The sequence below is a fragment of the Capricornis sumatraensis genome, chromosome 11, assembly GCF_032405125.1.
Source record: "Capricornis sumatraensis isolate serow.1 chromosome 11, serow.2, whole genome shotgun sequence".
In the NCBI taxonomy this organism is placed as follows: Eukaryota; Metazoa; Chordata; class Mammalia; order Artiodactyla; family Bovidae; genus Capricornis; species Capricornis sumatraensis.
This window is the reverse complement of record NC_091079.1, coordinates 49,151,975-49,177,663: the sequence shown is the minus strand read 5'-3', so window position 1 is coordinate 49,177,663 and position 25,689 is coordinate 49,151,975. Positions and strand designations below refer to the sequence as shown.

At 38.3% G+C, this 25,689-nt stretch overlaps 1 protein-coding gene across 3 annotated transcripts; it reads left to right on the top strand.

Moving 5' to 3' along the window:
• The first annotated feature begins 1,171 nt into the window (after window positions 1-1,171).
• On the top strand, window positions 1,172-24,498 carry ARMC1 (armadillo repeat containing 1). Of its 3 annotated transcripts, none has more exons than XM_068983481.1 (7): window positions 1,172-1,296; window positions 6,041-6,262; window positions 8,619-8,710; window positions 16,920-17,109; window positions 21,101-21,217; window positions 21,304-21,378; window positions 22,338-24,498. In XM_068983481.1, the coding sequence occupies exons 2-7, from the start codon at window positions 6,080-6,082 to the stop codon at window positions 22,527-22,529; spliced, it is 849 nt and encodes a 282-aa protein (XP_068839582.1). In that variant the 5' UTR covers window positions 1,172-1,296; window positions 6,041-6,079; the 3' UTR covers window positions 22,530-24,498. The 3 variants fall into 3 exon arrangements, with proteins under 3 accessions (XP_068839582.1, XP_068839581.1, XP_068839583.1); XM_068983480.1 differs by having other exon boundaries at window positions 1,203-1,332; XM_068983482.1 differs by lacking the exons at window positions 1,172-1,296; window positions 16,920-17,109 and having other exon boundaries at window positions 6,076-6,262.
• The last annotated feature ends 1,191 nt before the right edge of the window (window positions 24,499-25,689 follow it).

Sequence of the window (25,689 nt, the reverse complement as noted above, 5' to 3'; positions counted from 1 at the left end):
CCACCAGGCTCCTCTGTCTATTGGATTCTCCAGGCAGGACTACTGGGGTGGATTGCCATGCCCTCCTCCAGGAGATCTTTCCCACCCAGGGATTGAACTTGCATCTATTACGTCTCCTGCATTGGCAGGCAGGTTCTTTACCACTAGTGCCATCTGGGAGGCCCTAACCAGAGAAGAGAAGGCAAAAATATTTGAGCAGAAGTATCTATTTTGCTTTTAAATTTACGTATAGATGAATCAAATTTTGGAGGTGTTAGCAGAGACTACAGCTTGGGATATTTATTTTCACTCATACTTTCTCTATTAGCGGCCTGTCAAATTCCTTTGAACTTTAATATATTTAGTACTTGGCAGAATGAAACTGTGAAAGAGAATTCAGAATTATTCAATGAGGTTATTGAGTGCAACGCAATCATTATACTCAGACTGGCCTGTGGGATTTAAATTATGCTTAGAGAAATATTTAAAAAGATAAAATCTATACCTAGACAAAAATGTCAGTGATCACCGTGAATTAAGTATTTAAATCCTTACTTTGATAAACTAAATAGAAAAAAAATGTTTAAAAAATACTTCCTTAAGAATTGGAGAAAATTATCTCATCATTTGTCTCTTTTTCCTTACCAACACCCCGCACCACCCCCGGCAAAAATCGTTCCAAAAAGAAGCTTCCATTTAAAACAAAAAAACCCTGTCCTTTGCAACCCTCGCGCTGCTAAGATAGTGCAAATGTTCTTAGGCAAAAACAGAATTTGAAAAGATTCTGAATTAAGACCCACAGAAGCGAATGAAGTATTACAAAACTGCTTTATTGGAACTGAACGAGTAGTTTGAGAAATAAAGCTCAATTTGAATTGCTGAAAGAAGGGGCAGAGAGGTTCCTCAAGAGCCGGAACTCTGGGAATTGTAGTCGGGAAACTGCGAGGGTTTCTCCCGGGTAATGTTTCTTGGCTTAGCGCTTAATAGACGGAGAGTCGTTTGGGCCAAATCACTCTTTCCGGGTTCTCATTGGATCCTCCGATTTAACACTTTGGGTATTTCCCTTGGTCACCAATGAACGCTTTAGTCTAAGAAGACAGTTTCTGATTGGATAGAGTATCCTCGCTTTGGAATGGTCTCAGCCAATGGGAGGGCAGAACCGGCGGAGGTGGTTGGGTCATGAGGGAGAGTCCGTAGAGCCTTTCCCCGCCAGCGTCCTCGCTTCAAGGCTTCAGAAGTCAGCTTGGTCGTTTGTCGTCGCTGACCCTGTCACGCGCCTCTGGGTTCCTCTACCTCATCGCCGATGTGGCCCTAATGGTGCGGTAGGCCGTGGATTCCTAGAGCGCTGGAGTGGTATGTAGTGTCTGGGGAAGGCAGACAAAGCGGTGGGGCCCGGAAGGCCGCAGAATGCGGGCCCCTGCACCCAGGCGGCAAATCTTCCTGGGCGGGGGTTCTCTGCCCACCTTCAGGTCAGTCAGGACCCAGCAGTGCGTCCCTTCAGGCTCTGTAAAGTGTCCTGTTCCCACGTGTCCTGTGAAAATGATAGCTTTGTTCACTTCCTCTCCGTCCTCTGCACGCCAAGTTTTACAAACCCTAGTTTAACTATTATGACTATTTTGACCCTAGCAGCATTAATAGATGTCGTCGTCACTCATCTCTCCAGGTAATTCTTTGGCAACTTTCTATTAGTTTTGTGCCCACGCTTGTCTATTAGGGGCAGAAAGAAGGAGGTGGTTGTGTTCAGCTTCATTCAGGCGAGCCCAGCGTTCACTTCTCTGTATTCTAAAAGCTGTTCTTGGGGGCACTTGTGCATACAAGCAGCTCCTTTCGTGTGTGTACCCTAACACTTGACCGTATAGAATCCCACAGAATCAAATATTGTTCTTGTTTGGTAATTGCTGGTACTCATCACCATGCCCAGTTCTTATTTTCTTTGAACCTGACAACCACTCAGGATTATTATGAGAGGAAGCTGAGGCTCAAAGGTAGTAACCCGGCCCCTCTAATAGTTACAGTTAGGTGGTAGCAGAGGGAAAGCCAGATCTGATGTCAATGCCTGAGGTTATTAAAAACAACAACAAACTTAGCTGAATGTGGGTTTAGGGTGTGGGTGTGTTTCTTCCACAGTTCTGTGTATTTGTATTTAACTTTGCATATGAGAGTTAAATACATCTTCGAGTTGAGTGGTACATCTTGGCTGAAAGAAAAGACAGTCTTTCAGGCAGCTGCTTAGCTACAGGTGCATCACGTTTATCACCTAATTCCTGTTTTTTGTGGTTCCCTGACTAGCAGGATAGAACTTACCTGGGAGAAATACAGATCTCAGGCCTCACCCCACCTACTGAATTGGCTTTTTTAAACATGGGGATCAGAGTACTTGTTCAAGTTTGGGGTGCATTCATTGTCTTATGATGATTTATTTGTCCAAATTGAACTAAATGAGGAAAGGAAAAGGTATGCCTTGTGTTATTTCCTACCTTTTCCTGGGCAGATCCTAATTTGTGCCATCTCTTTATCAGTGGACTGATACAGTTGAAAGTCTTAACTCTTCTGATTTTTTTGTTCATCTCAAAGGAGCAGGTGAGGCTCACTGAAACTGAATCATTCCCACTGAGTGGTTCTCTAAGTACTCTTTAGATGAGAATGGAGGGTTCAGGTTCCAAGGCTAGTGTTGTACACCAAAGGCCATCACCCAGCATATTTGGTTCTTAAATGTGGTTCCTGGTTCTGCAGTTTTGTTTTTTGGATACGGTTTGTGCTGGCGACAGCACATAAAGCTTATTCGTAAGCTGATTTGTATTGTTGATGATAGAAGCACCTAAGAGGCAAACTCTTCAATGTTATGTGTATTCAGTTTATAGCTTAAAAAAAAATTATTTTTAAAATTGCCAAAGTAACTATATTTTCATTTTGAGATAACTATCTGCCAAGTACTATCCTGTTAAGGCCTTGTTTTCTCTGAGTCTTACAGTTTGCATCTGCTTGCAAACTTCAGAAATTAACTTCTCAAATTTTTTTCTGGGGTATGATATTTTAAAATATGTTAAGAGTTAAAGATCCTTAGCACTGGTTTAAAGTTGCTTAGAAGTTATGCCAGTACCATTTTTTGAATAACTATTTTTTTAATTGATTTTTTTGACTCATTGTAACTTAAAACCATTATTTTTGTTGAGCATTTAGAGTGTGCTGAGTACTCTGAGCCTTTTAGTGTGTATTGTTATTTCATTTGGACAATATAGCATTTAAGAGCTGCTGTGATTAATTTCATTTTACATATGAAGAAACTGAGACAAAGAGTTCAAGTGATCTGCCTAAAATCCCGTTTAACAGTGGGTGGAGCCTGGGTATTAACTCGCATAGAACCTGTGATTGGGTGTATAAACAGCTTTCTTGGGAGCAGTATCTCTTGACCACTGCCCCTCCAGCACCTGCTGTGGATATAAAGTAAACTTTATATCTTTGTGTATTTCAATACTTTGGAAGGCTATTGCTGTTTATTACCTTCCCTCTTCACACCCCTGCTAGTCCCCAAATAACTTTAGTAGGCTTTCTGGAGTTACAGAATAATTTTGTTCCCAGCCCACCTCCCCCACTTGGCTTTGTTTCTGGAATTAGCATTAAATTAACTCATTAATTTGTGGTAAGTATTTACACCTTTATATTCCTCGTAATAAGAAATACACTGTGTAATTTGGCTAATGGAAGTTCCTATTTTTAACTTTCTGGATCTGTGAAGATTATTCCTTGATATACTGTATTTTGGCTTGTATGTTTATCATGTTACATTATCTAGAAATCTTGTTTACTTTTGTGGGAAAAAAAGGTATGCTGGGTTTCAAAGTAAGGTATGGGAAATGGAAAGACCTGACCAGTTTAGGAGATAGTTATTGTAAGGTTGCTCAGTCTTGTCCGACTTTGACCCCATGGACTGCAGGCTTGCCTGTCCTTCACTCTCTCCCGGAGTTTGCTCAAACTCATGTTCTTTGAGTCAGTGATACCATTCAGTCATCTCATCCTCTGTCACCCCCTTCTCCTCCTGCCTTCAGTCTTTCCCAGCATCAGGCACTTTTCTAGTGATTTGGCTCCTGGTGGCCAAAGTATAGGAGTTTTGGCTTCAGGATCGGTCCTTCCATTGAACATTCAGGATTGATTTTTTTAGGATTGACTGGTTTGATCTCCATGTTGTCCAGGGGACTCTCAAGATTCTTCTTCAGCGCCATAGTTCGAAAACATCAATTCTTTGGCGCTTAGCCTACTTTATGGTTCAGTTCTCACATCCGTACATGACTACTGGAAAAACGATAGCTTTGACTAGATGTACCTTTGTTGACAAAGTGATGTCTCTGTTTTTTAATATGCTGTCTTGGTTTGTTATAGCTTTTCTCCCAAGGAGCAAGCGTCTTTTAATTTCATGGCTGCAGTAACCATCCACAGTGAAGTTGGAGCCCAAAAAATAAAGTGTGTCTCTGTTTCCATTGTTTCCCTATCTCTTTGCCGTGAAATGTTAGGACCGGATGGCATGATCTTAGTTTTAGTTGTAAGCCAGCTTTTTCACTCTCCTCTTTCACCTTCATCAAGAGGCTCTTTTAGTTCTTCTTTGCTCTCTCCCATTAATATGGTACCATATGCTTATCTGAGTTTATTGATATTTCTCCAGTCTTGATTCCAGCTCAGTTTTCATCAAGCCGAGATAAGATTTTAGCTCAGTTCTATACTAAGTAGCTTTTGTCCCCTGGGGCAAATTATTTAAATTCTCGGAGACTATTTCCTTATCTATCAAATGAATGACCTCACCTCAGATTCTGCTCCATTCTTCTGAGTATGGTCCACCCAGGGATGGACAGATGTGCTTGGATTTGGTTCAGATTCACCCTGATCTCCCAGGGCTTCCCTTGGGGCTCAGCTGGTAAAGAATCTGCCTGCAATGCAGGAGACCAGGGTTCAATCCCTGGGCTGGGAAGATCCCCTGGAGAAGGAAATGACAACCCACTCCAGTATTCTTGCCTGGAGAATCACATGGATGGGGGAGCCTGGCAGGCTACAGTCTATGGAGTCGAAAAGAGTTGGACACGACTGAGCGACTTTCACTTTCACTTTCACTCTGATCTCCCAAACACCACTGTTCTGAGGCACAGGGCAAGGTACCCTTCTTTCTGTGTTTATGACCTTCTTTGACTCTCTTCTTTCCTGAGAGGATTTTATCTGCTGTAATCTCAGTAAGCTTGGTTTTGTTCACAGATGAATTAGAAAACAAGCTGTCAGCTAGCAGCTTTTCCCTGAGACAGTTAGGCTCTAGTACTATCCTAGAGGAAGAAAACACTGGCAGTGTTACACTTTGCGAAGTGTTTTCAGTTGCTGTTTTGTCTGACTCTTTGTGACCCCATGGACTGCAGCATGCCAGGCTCCTATGTCTGCAACTGTCTCCCTGAGTTTGCTGAAATTCATGTCCGTTGAGTTGGTGATGCCGTCCAACCGGGTCATCCTTTACCATCCCCTTCTCCTCTTGTTCTCAGTCTTTGCCAGCATTAGGGTCTTTTTCAATGAATCGGCTCTTCACATCAGGTGGCCAAAGTATTGGAGCTTCAGCATCAGCAGCTGTCCTTCCAGTGAATATTCAGGTTGATTTCCTTTAGGGTTAACTGGTTTGATCTCCAAGCAGTCCAAGGGACTCTCAAGAGTCTTCTCCAGCACCAGAGTTTGAAAGCATCAGTTCTTCGGTGCTCCTTGAGAAGTGTAGCAAGGGTTATAAACTTGAACTGTAAAGATCTTATTTATTGTGACTTTGGTGTTAAAATATGTATTGCTAAAAAATAATTTATTGGAATCATGAAGATGATATATGTTCTTTAAACATTGTGCATGCATAAATAACTTTTTTTAAGTTAGCCTTTCTTATGTTCATTTGACTGTGTTCCCAAACTGTGGAATTTCTAGTTGTTAAGTTTTTTGTATGGTTTAGATACATCTATTTCTTTCGGAAGGTGTTGTGATTCTGATGGTTTAATAAATGCTGTAAAACAGCTCAGTAGCCTAGAAATGATTTTGCTAACCATTTCTACAGAACTTAAGAAGATTTTTGTGCACGTGTATGGCATAGAAGATGAATTCGTCGTCCTCCACCATGAATGAGGAACCTGATGCTCTCTCTGTAGTTAACCAGCTCCGAGACCTAGCCGCAGATCCTTTAAACCGACGAGCCATTGTCCAGGATCAGGGATGTCTGCCTGGCCTTATTTTATTTATGGACCATCCCAACCCCCCTGTCGTCCACTCAGCTTTGCTCGTAAGTTGCCTACAGTAATTTTAGTCTCAGTGTTATAATTTTGTAGTTAAAGAAAATTTGGAAAAGATGACATGGTAAGAAGTTAAAAGTGAGGACCAGATACTAGTGTGACTATATTTCTGTATGTGCAAACATATGAATGTATATAGTCCTCTTATACAAATAGGATACAATATTGTTTTTACTCTTGGCACAAATGGTAGCATAGTACCTGCATGGAATGTTCTGCAACTTCCTTTTTTCAAGAGGAAGAAATCTTAAGGATTATATCAATACAGAAAGACACTCAAAGAGGCTCTTATGGTTTGTTTTTGTTTTGTAACAACTTTAAGATTAAATCACAGACCTTGCAGTTTACCTACTTAGAGTGTACATTGGTGGTGGCTTTTAGTATATTCGTAGTTGCAGCCATCACCACAATTAATTCTAGAATGTTTTCATCTTGTCGAAAAGAAGCTCTGCTCTTTCTCTATTGCTCCTCAGCCCCCACACCCTTTCCCTAAACAGCCATGACTTTCTATTGTTTTCTGTTTGCAAATGTCTCTGGCAAAAGTGCATATATATTTTCTGTATAAATAGAATCATATAATATGTGGTTTTTGTGACTTGTTTCTTTCACTGAGCATAATGTTTTTAGGGTTCATCCACATTGTACTATGTGTCAATACTTCATTCATTTTTATTTAAAGTTTTTCCATTTTTTAAAATCAGTTTTTGGCTGCACTGGTCTTTGCTCTGCATGGACTTTCTCTAGTTGCAGCAGGTGGGGGCTCCTCTCTAGTAGCAACATCTGGAGGGGAGTGCCAGAACTGCCGTCCCTGTGGAGTTGGGGCACACCACCTTGCCAGGTGGATGTATTTACCAAATCAGAAACTCTGAATCTCCTTTTTCAGGACTTTTTATAGAGCTCAATTTCCATCCTCCCCCTACCTCCCAGATCAGTGTGTGTGTGCTAAGTCGCCTTAGTTGTGTCCGATTTTTTGCAACCCCATAGACTATAGTCCACCAGGCTCCTCTGTCCATGGGATTCTCCAGGCAAGAATACTGGAGTGGGTTGCCATGCCCTTCTCCAGGAGATCTTCCTGATCCAGGGATCAAACCCATGTCTTTTATGTCTCCTGCATTGGCAGGTGGGTTCTTTACTACTAGTGCCACCTGGGGCTAAAAGTTGCCACACTCTAGTCATTTGGTCTTTCTCGTGACTAGTCCCAGCCTGAGGCCATCAAGGGTCCCAAGCTTCCCTTACTTCTTCCACATAAACTCAACCAAGTGTGGTCTAAAGGACCTTCTCAAACTCCTGTCAGAAAATTCCAAGGCTTTTAGGAGCTCTGTGCCAGGAAATAGATGAAGACCAAATGTATATTTTAAAATTATATTGTTCCACCCTAACCTCCCCAACTCTGCTCTCTGCCTGCCTAACCGGGCAAGACCACCAGCCTTCACTGGGCTCCCCTCTCCTAGTGCAAGTAAAAATCCAGGTAAAAGGAGTTATAGGAAAGATAGAGATTGCAGTCAGAGCCAGGTTGCTGGCCTTGTGATTTCATGGATGGTACCATTCCTGGTGATGACCAGGCACTTTGGAGATGTTGTGGAGAGGACCGGTAGGAAATGTGAAGGTCAGTGGAGTGACAAGGGCCCTTTTGGATGGTGTAGTCCACAGAGGTATTCCCCTGCGACTCAAGTACTGAACTCTGCAGCACATGATGAGAGAGGAGGAGGTCTGTAGAACAGCCCAGTCCCCCAAGAATCAGCACTTGAAGGAAACATGCAAAAATGTACTTCAAATCTTAAGAGAGAAGCTTCCTAGAAAAGTGAAATTCACAAAGTAGAAATCTGTGAGAGTGAGTTCATGTTTGGCTTTTCAGTTAAAAGCAGGAAAAAAAAAAGACATTTAAAAAGTGAATTATAAAGCTAGAAACCACCCATTCCATAAAGGGGGTTGCGTGTTTTTTCCCTCTTGGTAGTTCCTTTTAATTAATATGTAAAAAGCACCTAGGGAAATGATGGCTACTGGGACTGCTTTCTGAAATTAATTAATGGAATTTAGTTCCTTGTATCTTTGTTAGGATGAAGTGAAAATAAAACCAGAACATCCTGATTTTGACCTTGCAGATAAGTTGGGAACCTTTGTTTCTAAGAGCAGATTCAGCTCCGTCAGCTCAGAATTATTTTTTTTCCCCTAGAGGACTGCTCTAATGATCACATTTAAAGAAGAGTTTCCAAATGCTTCAAAACCAATTGATTCTAAAAACAAAAACCCATTTTTCACTTTCTTTCCTCTTGCAGTCAGTGAGCAGAAGGTTTCACTTTGAATTGTCTGGACATGTGAATTAACCTATTCCTGTTTTTGCTGTAGGCTCTTCGATACTTGGCAGAGTGCCGTGCCAACCGAGAAAAGATGAAAGGAGAGCTGGGAATGATGTTAAGCTTGCAAAATGTTATACAGAAGTAAGTACAGTAGGTAGTGTCTCCTAGTGGAGTAAAGAAGTGGATCGTGTTATTTTACTGAAATTGGTATTCTAAAATGAAGGCATAGCTTTGTAGGTTATGTGGGTTATATGTCCAAAACTGTTTTGATGGGCAGTGTTCTGATTATCCTTAAACATTGATATTAACAGTAGTCCTTGACGAATATGCTCAGATTTCATTTAAAATGTTGATAACACATTGTGCTTATGAATATTTCTTCTAAGAAGAGAAAATCCTACGTTGTATGAGGTTTTGTGAAGTATTTATTGATTTGCTAGTAGGGCAACACAGTGATATTTGAAAATATGCAGTGTTATAGTACATAATTCTTTTGTTACTCCATTTAAGTCTTACTCAAAAGAACCTTGATCTGTATCATGACTGAAGGGGTGGAGATTTTCCTTAGCATCATTGAGAGGTCTCTCAGAGATTGAGAACCATTAAAAATTTTTTTTTAACTGATTTGGCTGCACCAGGTCTTAGTTGTGGCATGTAGACTCTTTAGTTGTGGTGATGTGAACGCTCTTATTTGCGGCATATGAGATCTAGTTTCCTGACTAGGGATTGAACCCCTGGCCCCTGCATTGGGGTGTGGAGTCTTAGCCACTGGACCTCCAGAAAATTCTCAGAGCCATTTAATTTGAATTTTAGCAAATGGGTGTTTTTTTAAGTATACCTTTCATCTTACAAAGATTTTCATATTCATCATCTTATTTTGCTATTTGAAGTGTGTTAGATAGATTTTATGGTAAGAAAATTACAGAGAGGTCAAGTTCTTTATCTGTAGTCCTTCAGCTGTGTTGCCTCTGGGGATGTCCCGTTCTCAGGCCTCACTGATTTCCTTGTAAAAGGATAGCAGTTGAAGTGTTTTGATACTTCTGTTGTGTCTGAAAGCAAAAAACTACGTTTTTTGAGGCTTTATCTTAGTTTACTTTATATCTTGATCTTAAGACATGATTGTCTTTAAGACTATAATAGGTAACCGTTTAATTTACTGGCTTTTAAAATTTGCAATTTCTTTGGCTTGAGTGTTCACAAAATCTCTGTAATGCTCACAAAATATCTGTAATTCCCAAACACTATTAAGTTAAATTATATCAGTGGTGAATCTTCCAGACTGAGCTCTAAGAAACTGTATTTTTTTTCTTAAGTGTTCTTGGCTTCTAGATAAATTTTATTTTATTAATAGTTTTTTTAATCGAGCTACACTGATAGGTCCCTTGATGTTTGATAATGACAAGTTAGAACCTGAAGGGTTTTTTTTTTTTTTATTCAGGTGATCAGTTAGAAATAAATATTAGAAAATATTGACTGGGATTAATTTTATTAATCATTGCCCTTGACTTGAAGTCAAAGTGCTTGAGGATTCAGTGGGATATCTGTGAGAAATGCTTTGTAAATTTTAAAGTGTTATATAAAATACAAGGTTGCATTATTCTTGTTCCCAGTAGGCTTTAATGGCATATAATTATTTTTAACTGGCATACTCTTTGTGAAACAGCGAAAGGATTAAGTGTAATATGAATGCTTCTGTACGATTATTTTATTCACATGATGAACTTAAGATTGTGTATTCTTTTAACAGGTTTGTTTATTGAAGCTGAAAATACATGGTACAAATTTTAAAAATGTTAGAAATGAAAATTTCTGTTTATTAAAATACACTTCAAATATGAATTTTAGAGCAAGTTTTAGAGGCACCATAGATTTAACCTATAACATTTTCTTTTCTTGGTTGGCTAAGGTTGTGATACGTAAATATGTATGTGTGTATATGTAAATGAGAGATCCATCTATAACATAGTAGGGAGACTATTTGTGTATATATTTTTTATAAACATTTATTCGGCTTCATCGAGTCTTAGTTTGTGGCCTGCAGGATCTTCAGTGAACTCTTATTTGCAGAAAGTGGGATCTAGTTCCCTGACCGGGGATCAGTATCTGGGGGCGCTGAGTCTTAGCCACTGGACCACCAGGGAAGGCCCTACTAGTGTCTTCATAGGAGAAGAGTTGTGTCAGCTCAGGTCGTTATCTTGCAGTGTCTTCTGGGAGGAGAAGGGGGCGACAGAGAATGAGATGGTTGGATGGCATCATTGACTGAATGGATGTGAGTTTGTGCAAACTTCAGGAGCTGGTGAAGGACAGGGAAGTGTGCTGCAGTCCACAGGGTGGCAGAGTCAGACATGACTGAGTGACTAAACAACGACAAATCATCGGGAGGGAGATCTTGAGATGGGGTTAGAACTGGAAGAGCTTACTGTGAGATGTGGTCTGTAAAGATAGAAGGGAATGAAGAAGGATTGGACTGTTGTCTTTAGATTACAACACAGACCTGACCTCTGTTAAAAGAAAGTGAAGAGGAAACCGAATGGGACAAGGAGAGTCTCAGACTGCAGTGCAGATCTGACAGAAAACTCTGGAGGGAGGTGCAAAGCCAGGGTCACCCTGTAGATGAGTCTTACACTGGGCAGAACTGGCCAGGCCCTAGTGCACCCACTGCTTGGGTCTCCCCGGGAGGGGTCAGGCCTTGGAGTGTATGGTGTGCCAGATCTCAGGGCCACTGTTACTGGCTGCTCTACCACTCTGCTTCGTACAGCCAAAGGGCAGGCTTCTTAAAGGGAGATCCAAGCAGTGTGTCTTCATGGTTACTACAAGCAACTTCTATTTTTAATACAAATAAAGTATACTTTTTGGACAGTGTGGTGATTGTTGCTGGCTCCTCCAATAGGAAGACGAATGCACATTAATTGCATACTCCATTATAATCTTGTTCTATACCCCTCTCAAAAGTGGAAATACAAGGTAATACTTTTTATATATGTTTTTCAGCTCATTTGGCCAGTGGAGATCGCAGATTTGAAGATTGCCTTTCAAGCTTTTTAAAAGTCACCTCTGCTTACTGAAATAATCATTTTAGAAGTTTATCAGTGAATGTTATCACAAGGCTGATAAAACTGTGTTTTGGCCTGTCAACATGTAAGGCTGTGAATTATTAGAATCAAGTTTTGGTTCAGCATGTTTCACTGTGTTGTAAATTATCTCATGGCTTGGACATGATTCTCATTTTTTAAAAAATAAATTAGATTGCTTTGGGTTTTTATTTTCTCGTTTACTTTTTTCTTTAGGGTACTTGTGTTAAATATTCTTAAGAAATCAAAATGAAAAGTTTTATCTATAGAGCAGGGTGAGTTTTATATATACATAATTGTTTCGACATTGTAGGCATATGTTCTTTAGACATTATTCTGCATTTTCATACCTGTGTTGCCAGATACAGATGACCTATCACTCTTCGATTCTTTTTTTTTAAATTATTTATTTTTGACTGTCTGGGTCTTTGTTTCTGTGCCAGGGCTTTCTCTAGCTGTGCTATGTGCAGGCTTCTCACTGTGGAGCACCAGCTCTAGGCATCGGAGCTTCAGTAGTTGCAGTGCATGGGCTTGTGGGGCTAGTTGCTCCGAGGCATGTGGAATCTGTTCAGAGCAGGGATTGAACCTCTGTCCCTTCCATTGGCAGGTGGATCCTTAACCACTGGACCACCAGGGAAGCTCACTCTTCCATTCTTACATAGATCATCTTGGTGAGCCAGAGCACAGGAGCACGTACAATATAGATATCCTAATCGTTTTCATTGATGTGGCTGCCTTGTGACATCCAGGCAGTCGGCGTGGAATTCAGATCAGTTTCTCTCTGTTGAGCAATACTGAGTGAGGAGGAGATTGAGCTGTGATTCTGTGAATCTTTGCAACTCAGGAAGCGGCAGAAGGATCTCCTCATATCCCAGTAAGACCCTGCAGAACAGAGATCTTTTGTGGCAAGCTGCTACTTCATATTGACTGAAGAGGAATCCTCTCTTAGGTGATCAAAGAGAAAACCAGAAATCAGAAGAAGGTGGGGAGAGTAGAGGTTGTGATTACCGTGAGAATCAGGGAGGAATGTTTTATAAATTAGAGAAAATTATGCATCTTATAATTTCTGTCCTTTAATCACCAAATTATATTTTGCTACAGAATTTTGTGGAGATTTTAACATGTTACTCAAAAACAGGTTTGACTTGTATTTAGGTCACTTCGGTGCTTAGAGATCAGCAGTTGGATTGACTTCAGTCATTGTTGTCTTCAGTTCTTCAGTTGTGAAGAGACTTTTAAATTCTCTGTCACTCAAAATGAATCTGGTATTGTGTTCTAATTTTAATTCTCCATAAATGAAAACTCATCATTAGTGGTTAGAACCTGTTTACATTTTATTTTCATTTTTTTAATTAAAAAATCTTTTTTACATTTTATTTTTAACCCTGAATCTCTCTGAAGAAAATTTTCAGAATATCAGTTTAGGAGAACATCTAAATTCAGCTTAAGACATTTGTTAATGCTTCTTCTGATAGAAGATGCATTTTATAAAAGCATGTGTGAATATCTCACATGAAATATGCTATAAATAAGTCACTTTAATAAAATGTGGCATTTCAACTTCATAGTATCTCATTTCATCTGGAGAACTTCCTAAAATTCTAGATTTTGAAACAGTGCCATAGTAATGGTGGACTATCCTTCTTGCTAAAATCTTGGATGAAAAATATGTGCTTCAATTCTTTATGCTTTTTCTTGTTTTCTTTTTTTAATATTATTAAAAAAAATTGAACAGGACAGTTGAACTAGATTCATGGCTCACTTTTTGTTTTCTTGTAATTTTTGAAAATGCTGCACCATTTTGCCTTGATTTTTATGTTACTTGTAAAGAACAGAGGTTGGCAAATCCTTCCTAAAAAAAGAAAAACAAACCAGGTAGTGGTTATTTTAGGCTTTGTTGGGCTCACAGTCTGTGTTGAGGTACTCACCTCCGCCCTTGTTAGTCAAAACAGCCAGAGATGATACATAAATGATGGGCTGTTGCCTTAGGGTCATAGTTTTCCTGCCTTTGGACTTCACTGTTACTAAACAGAGCTGTTGACTTCTTAGAAGCCTTAAGTTAGGATTGTTTCTGTGTCGAAATAAGATAGAGGATGGTTTTCTGAGTTGTATAAATATTACAAGAACACTTTTTCTTAGCAACACAGGAAAAAAAAAAAAAAAGTAAAACCACCTCCTAAAGGAAAAGTTGTGAAGTTTTTCAAAAGATGATAGCAAGCCTTCTGATACTGAAATAGTGTTTTCATTGCTTTCATGAAGTATAAGAAAGTCTTACCTGGCTTTTATAGGTAATATAAAATGTTATTTGCAGCATCAAATCATCTGAATTGCTGTTTATGATCAATAAGGAACTATATCCAAAGTGAAAATTATTTTTGATATGTAATAAAGATCAGAGTTCATCTTTCAGTGTTTTATGAGTAACATTTTGAGTGTTTTCAATATAGATAACTATTTAGAAAAAGTGGTGAAGGATCAGTATATTTCATTATGGAATAGTAAATTACTGAGAGCAGAATTCCAATTATTTGAAGAGTTTTTTAAGATGGTCTTTTTCTTGGATGTCAGATTTTATTTTATTTATTATTATTTTTTTTGGATGTCAGATTTTAAAGACTGAAGAACTAAACCCAGGGCATTAATCAGCTCTTTCAGTTTTCACTTGTCTAAAAGATGAGGGCAACTAATACTTGTTTAATTATACAGTTTCTTACATTTATGGCCAAATGTACCACATAACTCTAGACTTCTTATACTTGAATGTTTTAAATCATAGTATTTGAATAGTAATTTTTTTTTAAGACTAAATTACTTACTTCCAAATCTGTAGATGATCTTGACTTTTTCTGTCTGATTTTAAAAGCATTTTTTAAAAATAAGTGGGAAAAAGGAAATTATTTATAATTTATTGAACAGCAACATACATATAGATATTTGTGATACTTTATATAGTGCCCAGATCAAGAAGTGACTTAATTTACTTCATTTTTGCTTATATGCTTTTGCAGAGTTCATTTTGCCTAAGACAAAATTTTACTCTGTTTTAAGAGTGTCTCTGTTTTATAGGAAGCGCAGCACTAAAATTAGTCCTATGAGGTATACCAGTAGAACATGCTTCGAAACAAAGTGAGACTATCATGTTGATTTTACTATATTATTCTTTTAAAATCTTTTGGTTTTAAGTAGATAGAAATTGAAAAATCTTCCAGAACGGAATTTATTACTGTATGAAAATGATGAAACTTGGAACTATGAAATAAAGGAACTTAAAAATAGTGGTGGTGGGAGTATTTATTTTATACCAGCTTCTCAAAGGAGTTAGTAGACCCATTTGTTTAAGAACTAGTGCTGTCTAGTTTTAGTTCCTATTCTGCAGAACAGAAAGATAATAATTTAATATTAGTCTTTTAATGGTTTGGTCACTACTGGTTGGCTAGGAAGCACATAAAAAAGTTCTAGAATAAGTGTGTGTTTAAAAAGTTTTATGAGAAAAAAACGTTTTATGAGAAAGATCATTAGATACTCTATTACATGTCATGATGATTCTTTTATTTGATGCAAATGTATTAAAAACAGTATTCATAGTAGAGAGGAAAGACTCTTTTTTAAATTTTAAATTCATGGTGGTTCTTACCCATGTCCTCGTACTTTGTACGACTTCTGGTTGGCTAGTATTCAAAATACCTCACAACTGCAGTGACCTGTGAAACAGCTATCTGAAAAGTGCTGAGACATCTCCTAAAAAAATAGTCCTTTTGATAGCTTCCTGGAATACAAAGCCAAAGTCATTCAAGGTAATTGATCTCTGTGGTCAACAGTAGCCCAGAAAAACACTTGGTATGGTAAGTTGGTGGCCCAGAAAACTGCCAGAGTAGCACCCCAGGAGTTGATGGTCTGTGTAGCTGGAGTGTACAGTCTGAGTATCAGGAATGAAGTATTCCCGCTCATCCAGTAAACAAATGGATTACACAGAATTTTGTTAGGCTGTGTGGAAGGTATGGAGAGACTATATCCCTATTCTTGAAGAGAAATGGGAAATTTTGATCAGTAGTGTTAAGTACTAGCATAGTACTTTGAATGCAGAGGAATGAATATGGGTGTTGGGATGAGGAGGCTTCATAAAGAAGATGGTGGTTGAGCTGAGCCTTCAAGGATACAGTCAGAGTGAAGCTCTTCTGGCTGATGTTGGTAAAGCTGAAAGGGCACAGATTGTAAAATCCTTGGGATGCATGTTACAGGGTTTGAAGTGAAGTGAAGTGAAAGTTGCTCAGTTGGGTCTGACTCTTTGCGACCCCATGGTCTGTATAGTCTGTGGAATTCTCCAAGCCAGAATACTGAAGTGGGGAGCCTTTCCCTTCTCCAGGGGATCTTCCCAACCCAGGCATCGAACCCAGGTCTCCTGTGTTACAGGCGGATTCTTCACCAGCTGAGCCACAAGGGAAGACCCCCTAATTGAGCCCAGGTATAGGTGAAATGAGGATTATTTTCTTAGTTATGTGTACTTATTGTTTATTCAATTAAACTAATAAGAACCATTAAACCTGTGCTTCTAGTTATGGTAACCACTTGCAATGTGTGGCTATTTAATTAAAAGTAAATAAAATTGTTTAGTTTTGCTTGCCACATTTCAAGTCCTCAGTAACCACATGTGGTGAGTGGACATTTCTATCAATGTCAAAAGTTCTGTTGGACAGAACGGCACTAGACATTTATGTGAGGAACCATAGTAGGATTGAAAATTTTATGGAAACTATTGCCTGAGTTGTGGTTTAACAATACGTACTTGCTTTGTAAAAGGAACATAAAAATGTAAATTGAGAAATGGTGTTTGTTTTTACTCACAAATCCCTGTATTGAAATAACTAATTAAATGATCCTCTCCTATTTTGCTTTTTCCTTTTGGATTTTTATGTGTTATAGTTTTCTTGAAAGTTAAACTGAGTGTTGAATGTTAGTGTTAATCCAGGGACATGTTATATCCTGATTTTTTTTTTTGTTGATTTCCTGTTTAATTAATGATTTCTTTAAATGTGCTTTTATACCACTCTAGTGAGGAGTTTTAAATATTGATGAACCATGGGTTTAAATTGAAACTAGAAGACTATAATAGACTAGATGCTTTTCTGCATTATTGATTATTCTGGGATTCACCAGTATTTCTTTCAGATTGAACAAAGCATCAGAATGAAGAAAACAAAGTTTTGCAAGTTGAGAAATAAAATTACAGAATCAACAGAAATGACAAGACTACTTTGCTAATTTACATGTTTCTTTTCAAGGTCTACAACTCCAGGGGAAACAAAACTGCTAGCCTCTGAAATCTATGACATTCTTCAATCTTCCAATATGGCAGATGGGGATAGTTTCAATGAAATGAATTCACGTCGAAGGAAAGCTCAGTTTTTTCTGGGAACTACAAACAAACGTGCCAAAACAGTGGTTTTGCATATAGATGGCCTTGATGATACGGTAAGACTTGTATAAACACATGATTCATAACATGGGAGAGGGAACTCATGTTAACTTGTTACCTCAGTGTCACCTGCTAACAATCTTCAAGAGTAAGTCCCAATACCAGTATTTTATTCTGATAATGAGGGGGCTTTTTATGCTTAAGGAGTCAATTAATCAAATATATGTGCCCTAAGAATATGACTTCAAAATATGTGAAGCAAAAACTGACAAAAATGCAAGGAGAAATAACCAAGCTTCAACTAGAGCTGGGGATTTGAATACTACTCTCCCAATGAATAGAACAAGTATACAGAGAATCATTAGGAACATTTAGTTCAGTTCAGTCCCTCAGTCATGTCCGACTCTTTGTGACTCCATGAATCGCAGCACGCCAGGCCTCCCTGTCTATCACCAACTCCCAGAGTTCACTCAGACTCATGTCCATTGAGTCGGTGATGCCATCCAGCCATCTCATCCTCTGTTGTCCCCTTCTCCTCCTGCCCCCAATCCCTCCCAGCATCAGAGTCTTTTCCAGTGAGTCAACTCTTCGCATGAGGTGGCCAAAGTATTGGAGTTTCAGCTTCAGCATCAGTCCTTCCAGTGAACACCCAGGACTGGTCTCCTTTAGGATGAACTGGTTGGATCTCCTTTAGGAACACGGAAGACTCAAATAACTCTCAACAACCAATTTAACCTAATTGATATTTATAGAAAACCCTACTCAGCAGCAAGATAGTATTTATTCTTCTCATGTGCACATGAAACAAGGATGAAAACAATCCATATTGTGTCCCATAAAACAAGTCTTAAAAGAATTAGAACCAAGCAAAGTATATTCCTTGCTCACAATGAAAAGCAAGTTAGAAATCAATCACAGGAAGATATCTGGAAAATCCTCCAAATATTTTAGAAATTTAACATGTTTCTAAAATAATCCATGGGTCAATGAATAAACGAAAGGAGAAACTCGGAAGTATTTTGAACTAAATAAAAATGGAAATGCAGTGTCAGATTTGGGGGAAGCAGCTGAAGCAAAGTTTAGAAAGGAAATCATTAGCACCAGATGAATATTATATACAAAAAGGAAAAGGCCTCAGTGACTGAAGCTTCTACCTTAAGAAACTAGAAAAAGAGCAAAGTAAATCCAAAGTAAGCAGGAGAAACAAAAAAAGCAGAAATCAGTGAAATGGAAAACCATAGAGAAAAATCAGTGAAACCAAAAGCCGATCTTTGACATGATCAATTAAATTGATAAACCTCACTTCTTATCATGAATAAAAGAGATGTCACAAATTTATCAATGTCAGAAGTGAAGGAACATTGCTATATATCCTTTAATATAGACATTGAAAGGAAAATTAAGTGAATATTTTGAATAACTTTATGCCAATGAATTTGATAATGTAGATGAAACAGATTTCTTGAAAGACAGATTGCCAAAGCTCACTTAAAAAGAGATGGATAACCTGAATGAATAGCTCTGTGTCTATCAAAGAAATTGACTTTGCAGTTAAAAACCTTCCTATAAAGACATTCTGGTCTCAATGTCTTCATTGGTGAATTCTATTAATACCAAATGTTTAAGGAAAAAGTTATAATACCAGACTGTATAGTAGTTGTACACTTGATTTTTCTCAACTCTTTCTACCTTGTTGGCTTTTAATATTATTAGGTGCTCAAGGTTTCTTTTAATTGTAGTGTGTATCTTCTATTTGTGTCTGTATTTAACATGGACAGGCACTCTGTAGTTGGACCTTGCTTTTTAAATTTTAATTCTAAAAATTTCTACCTTTGATCAGGAGTGCTGGGGTCATTCACCATTCATATGATTATTGATGTGTGTTTGTGTGTGTGTTAATCGCTTCAGTCACCTCAGTCGTATCCAACTCTTTGCACCCCTTTGGACTGTAGCCCACCAGGCTCCTCTGTCCGTGGGATTCTCCAGACAAGAATGCTGGAGTGGGTTGCCATGCCCTCCTCCAGGGCATCTTCCCGACTCAGGGATTGAATTGATGTCTCTTAGGTCTCCTGCATTGGTAGGCAGGTTCTTTACCACTAATGCCACCTGGGAAGCCTGATTATTGGTGTTAGCACTCACTCCTCTTGGCCCCTGGTAACCACTGATGTACTTCTGTGTCTATGGATTTTCCTTTCCTGGACATTTCATGTAACTGGAATCATACAGGATGTGGCCTTTCATGTCGCGCTTTCCGTTAGCATGATGTAGTGGGGTTCATCCCTCTTGTATCGTGTCAGTGCATCATTCCTCTTTATAATATTCCATTATAAGGGTATATGGCATTTTGTTTATTAATTCATCAATTGATGGATATTTGGCTTATTTCCACCTTTTGTCTTCGTGAGTAATTCTGCTGTGAGCGTTCATGTACGAGTTTTTGTGTCAATAAACGTTTTCCATTCTGTTGGGTATATTCCTAAGGGTAGAATTGCTGGATAATATGGGAACTTTATGTTTAGCTTTTTGAGCAACTGCCGGACTGTTTTCCACGATGGCTGCTCCATTTTACGCTCTCTCATCGGCAATGTATGAGGAATCGAGTTTCTCCACATCCTTGCCAACATTTATTTTCCAAGGGGTGTGAAGTGGTATTTTATTGTGCTTTTGATTTGCATTTCTCTAGTAACAATGGTGCTATCTTTTCATGTGCCTATTGGCCGTTTTTAGTGGTTGACTATACCACTAAGTAGTGTTTAGTGTTTATTGTATGCATCTTTATTATAGATTTTCTCTTTTGGAAAAATGTTCATTCTTGCCCAATTAAAAAATTTGTCTTTCTATTTTTGAGTTCTGTTAATATCATGTATTTTTACATCAGGTTTATTTTCATATATTGAACCAACAACTCTTCATTCCTAGTTCCTAATTGGTCATTGTGCAAAATCTTTTTAATATGGTTCTAGAGTCAGTTTTCTGGTGTTTTGTTGAGGTATTTTGTGTCTGTATTCATAGAGGATATTGGTTTGTAGTCTTTTTTTTTTTTCTCCCCCCATGTGCTGTCTTTGTCTGGTTTTGGTATCAGTGTTATCCTGGCTTCATAAAATGAGTTGGGAAATATCTGGATGAGTTTGTGAAGGGTTGGTGTTGATCTGGTTCTGGGCTTTTCTTTGTGGAAAATGTTCTGATTATAAATTCAATCTCTTTAATTGTTAGTCCATTCATATTTTCTTGTCACTTTGCAGTTTTGTTTTTTTTTAGGTTTTTAAGGAATCTATTGTTTTGTTGAGGTTATCTAATGTGTTAGGCATACAATTGTTCATAGTGTTTGCATATCCTTTTTTTGGTAAAGTTGGTCATAATTTATCCTCTTTTATTCCTCTTTTTAGTAATTCGAGTCTTCTTTTCTTGGTCAGTCTAGCTAAAGTTTTATCAAGCTTTGTTACTCTTTCTGAAGAACCAACTTGGGATTTCATTGATTTTTCTCTCTCTCCCCTCCCATTCTCTATTTCTTTTTTCCCCTACTCTAATCTTTATATTTCTTTCCTCTGTTTGCTTTGGGTTTAGTTTGCTCTTTTCTTGTTTCCTACAATGGAATATTAAGTAATTGGTTTGTGATTTTCTTTTATTTTAATGTCATTATTATAGCTATAAATTTCCCTCTGGGTACTACTGCTATCTCTGCATCCCCTAAGATTTGGTGTGTGGTGTTTCATATTATTCATCTGAAAGTATTTTTTAATTTATTTGGTGATTTCTTGTTTGACCCATTGGTTATTTAGGAGTTTAATTTCCATATATTTCTGAATTTTTCAAATTTCCTTCTGTTAAGGCCCATGTCTACCCCTTCTGCAAAGACCCTCAAGTATTCCTAAACTTAACTAAAATATCACCCTTTATGTGCCTTCAAGTATGTGATTGTAGAATTGAAATAGGGATGTTTACTTTCCCTGTTTCCTCCTTTCCCCCCAGAGTTACTAGTTCACTGTTTGGTTTATTGCCATTCATTATTTTGCACATTTTAATAACAGTTTGCCTTTACTTTTTCAGTCCCGGAGAAACCTGTGTGAAGAGGCCTTGTTAAAAATTAAAGGCGTTATTAGCTTTACTTTTCAAATGGCCGTTCAGAGATGTGTGGTGCGAATCCGTTCAGATCTTAAAGCGGAGGTTGGTATCTCAAATGGCTAAATACGCTTGAGGTTGTGGGTAAACACATCCATGTTCAAAAGTGTTGTCTTTTTATCCTGGCCTAGGCTTTGGCATCAGCAATAGCATCAACCAAGGTTATGAAGGCTCAGCAAGTTGTGAAGAGTGAAAGTGGAGAAGAGGTAAAAGCTCTGTTTAGTTTACTTTCTGCTTGACTCTCGACTATTCCTTGGGGCTGGCAGATGGCTAGTATTTCTGGACAAATAGCTGCTGAGTATGTAGGAATGTGGCAGAGTCAGATTATCTTGGTGTTTCTTGGTTAACAGTTAATACTTCTAGAAATATGGAGAGATATTTTGTAGATTTCAGACTATTCTTGATCTCAGTGGAGGTGTCTTGGTGATTGTATGTGGAAGGAAAGGATATGTGGTTTTTTTGCTTTGGTTTTTAAATACTTTCTAGCCTTAATTGATTTTGCCAGTCTAAAAAATTTAAGATCCAGTCCCATCATTGGGCAAGTATATGCAGTGAAAATCTTTGCCTCTTGCTACTTTTCACTGGCTTTGTGATAAGGGAAAAGATTCTTTAGTTCACTTGAGTTCCCAAAGAAAGGAGGTTCATTGACCCTTTGGGGCCCACTGCAGCCAGATACTTGTTTTTGTCATCTTGAAATCGACAGAAGTGTTAATCACTTAGTTGTGTCTGACTCTTTGCAACCCCATGAACTGTATAGCCCCCCAGGCTCCTCTGTCCATGGGATTCTCCAGGAAGGAATACTGGAGTGGGTAGGCATTCCCTTTTCCAGGGGATTTTCCCAACCCAGGGATTGAACCTGAGTCTCCTGCACTGCAGGCAGATTCTTTACCATCTGAGACACCACAGAGGTCGAACATTTATTCCTGGAGCCTCAGGAGAAAAGTGTGAGCATTTTCATGTGCGGTTCTTCCTTCTGTGCCTACATAGTGCTCTTTAATTGGACTTAACTTCAGACAACAAGAAGATACTTTTTGAAGGAATGTAGCCTCCGAGAATATGGTGATGAGAACGAGAAGTAAAGTTGACTTTCAGTGTGTGACATGCACTTCTACTTTCATCAGTTAGGTCGATTTTGTAATAACTCTTCACGTGTTCTCTGTATCAGATGCTGGTCCCATTCCAGGACACGCCTGTGGAGGTAGAACAGAACACGGAGCTGCCTGACTACCTGCCCGAGGATGAGAGTCCCACGAAGGAGCAGGACAAGGCGGTGTCCCGGGTGGGCTCTCACCCAGAGGGCGGAGCCAGCTGGCTGAGCACAGCTGCAAACTTTTTATCCAGGTCATTCTACTGGTGACTTCCCTTTGGGGCTCAAGGACTGTATAAGCGAACAAGGGGCCAGTTTTCCATTGTCGTGGTGAACTGTCAAGTGCAATTTGCAATAAGTTATCATGAAAAGTTTCTAGATCCCATGATTGAGAATGCTGCATTTTACATTCTACTGGACATTTTACCCCACTAAGTGGTAAAAGGGACAGAGGCGACAGGTGGAGTTGCTTTGTTGATGAAGGTATTTTGGTTTTATTGTCCTTTGTTTAATTGCCTCACTTATTTTTAAAAAAAAGGGTCCACTGTTAAACCAAACATGTATTTGTGCAGCTTTACATTTTATTTGACACGAAGCACGTGATTAGGAAAACTCGTTTTCTCAAGCTTCAGGACCTAGAAGAGAATTTTTTTTTCTTTTTAGCTCAAGTTGTGCATGAAGTACTGAAAACTTTTCTCTGCCTTTTCTCGTGAAAGACACTTGCTTTGGTACTCCTCACTGAAAGTGGAAAGCATTTCTCATTATTCCCCTTTTGTGCCTTTTTTTAATTTTGCCTACCATGTTTATGGACAAGATGTTACCAGTGACATTTTGTGAATCAAAACATATTCTTTGGAACGTAGCAGTCCCCCTAAGACTACAACTCTATGAAAACTTTGCAGTCTTACTTGTTAGAAGTTTTTAAAGGTTAACGCAAAATCAGTCGAGAAGGGAACATATGTATCAGCAAAGTGTTAGTGGAGACTATTTGAATGGGACTACATGTGGTTCTAGTTGAGTACTTCCTGTTCAGTCTGGTTTATATCAGCTCTTGAGAATGATGTCCACCGTAATATTGGGAGTCACTATGAATTGTTTCTAGGCCTTACTTTGTGACTACACACTATCCCCTGCTAGGGGGAAAAAAATTAGCAAAGAACTGACAGCCTTGAAAAAAGAAAAATGGAATGCCTATAATGCCATAGTGCTACTTGGTAGAGTCCAACCTTAAAACATGACTTGTTTGGCAGATGCCTGTTCAGTAGGTGTTTCCTTATATTGCCTTTTGTGAGCTTATTATGAACATGCAGTTTCTACTGAATGAAAGAAAAGACTCCAGTTACTGCTTATAAAGAAATAAAGCCAGCATTTGTCCGTCCACTAGGTTCTTATGTTCAGCCAGGAAAAAAAAAAAACAAACAGCACTTCAGTGAAGGTAAGATAAGTAAATACAAATATATATACATATATATATTTTTGGTAGATGAGAGCTAATTACATATATGTAACGCTTTAATAAATTTCTGAAAATACTTGGCAACTAAAAATTTTCTTTGGGAAAGCCCACTGACTCCAGATAAATTTTAATGCTAATATGATTAAAAACTGAAGGAGGAATAGGAGGAAACTGAAAACTTTTTTCATCCATGTTATAGAGCTGCTATTTTACTACTTGGAAAATGTGATATGAAAATTGGACCCTGGAGGGTGTCCTTGCATTTTCATTGCTTCTCTTTCAGAGAAAAAACTAAAAGCATCCAGTGTCACTGGAGAAAAAATTATAAAATAGTTCACCAACAAGAATCTTGAGTTTAGGAATATTGTGACCTTATGGAGGGAGGGGTGTTGAGGGTATGGAGAGTGATTACTTTTTTCACCTGGACTCTTGAGTTCAGGTGATGCGCACAACTGAAAATATAAGCTTTCAGGGCATGTATTGCTCTAAATGCATATTACATCTTGCTGCCAGACCAGATGTGTTTAAAAAAAAAAAACAACAAACCACCTCCTTTCTATAGCCATTAAAACAAAGTTTACTGTTCTAACCAGTTTGTATTTTATTTTGCATTGCCACACATCTGCTTATTTAAGAAACAACATCCCTTTGGTAGTAATGGTTCAGCACAAGTAGGTATTACAGCTTGATGTGTGTGTTCTAATTCTCAGTGTTCTTTGATTCCAGGTCTTATAGAGCAGTTAAGGCAACTGTAATGGCATTTTTTGGAAATATATTGTAAAATAATAAAAAGGTGACACAATTAAAAATTGAATGGGTGTTGCATTCGTGTGGTATAAGCATTACTGATTACTCCAAAGCCTGTTTGTATTCACAGTGCCTGGCACCTTCTCTTAGCGCTCTGCAGGTGTGTTACCTGACAGGTTCCCGGGCATCTTCCATTCGTCTCCTTCTCAGCAGCACACCTGCCTTTCCCTGCGTTTGGATCAGTGTTCCTGTCATATATGCATTGCAGTGTGTGTCACATTAGATTAAAATGCTATGTACCAGTGTCTCTCCCCTTGGAGAACCAAGAACGTCTATAGAGGTACCTGGCTAATATTTAGTGCTCAAATATTTATTTAAGAGAATGAACAAAGAACTTTTCAAATCAGTAAAACTAAATGGAAGGTACTGGTTAACTCATTGGGCAAACAGGAAAAATGTCTGGCTGTATACTTTTTTCTTTTCTGGCCGTTTGCTTCTGACAGATTAATGTTAGGCACATTCCTTCATTTTATTTCATTATTTGGTTTTTAATTTTTAATCGGGAGAGGAGTGTAATGAAGTTAAAATTAACGTATCTTGATTTTTGTATTCTAGGAGAATGTTAAATAGTGTTACAGAATTATTAATATATTAAATATAGTGTTACAGAATTATTCTAGGAGAATGTTAAATATAATAGTGTTACAAGTATAAGACGAAATTGTTTAGTCAGTAAGTCATGTCTAACTCTTTGCAACCCCATGGACTATAGCTCCTCTGTCCATGGGATTTCCCAGACGAAAAACTGGAGTGGGTAGCTATTTCCTTCTCCAGTGGATCTTCCCAACCCAGGGATTGAACCTGTGTCTCCTGCATTGCAGGCAGATTCTTTACTGCTGAGCCACCAGGTTAACATGATTCTTTTCTTGTCCTTGATTCTCAAGTGAGACACAATACATTTTAAAAATTTTTTAAAAACTTCTAGCTTTTTAAAAAATTTAATTGGAGGATAATTGCTTTTCAATGTTGTGTTTCAACAAAGTGAATCATTATAAGTATACATATATTCTCTCTCTCGATTCTCCTCTCAACACTATACCTTTCTGATCACACTTTATGTGACTTTTTTTTTTTTTTTTTGAGGCTGAATCCTCAGCTATTTGATTTTTGTGTAAATGTTGTCCATTGAAGAACTCACCTCTTGTCTCCATGTCCCTTTGTGTGGAT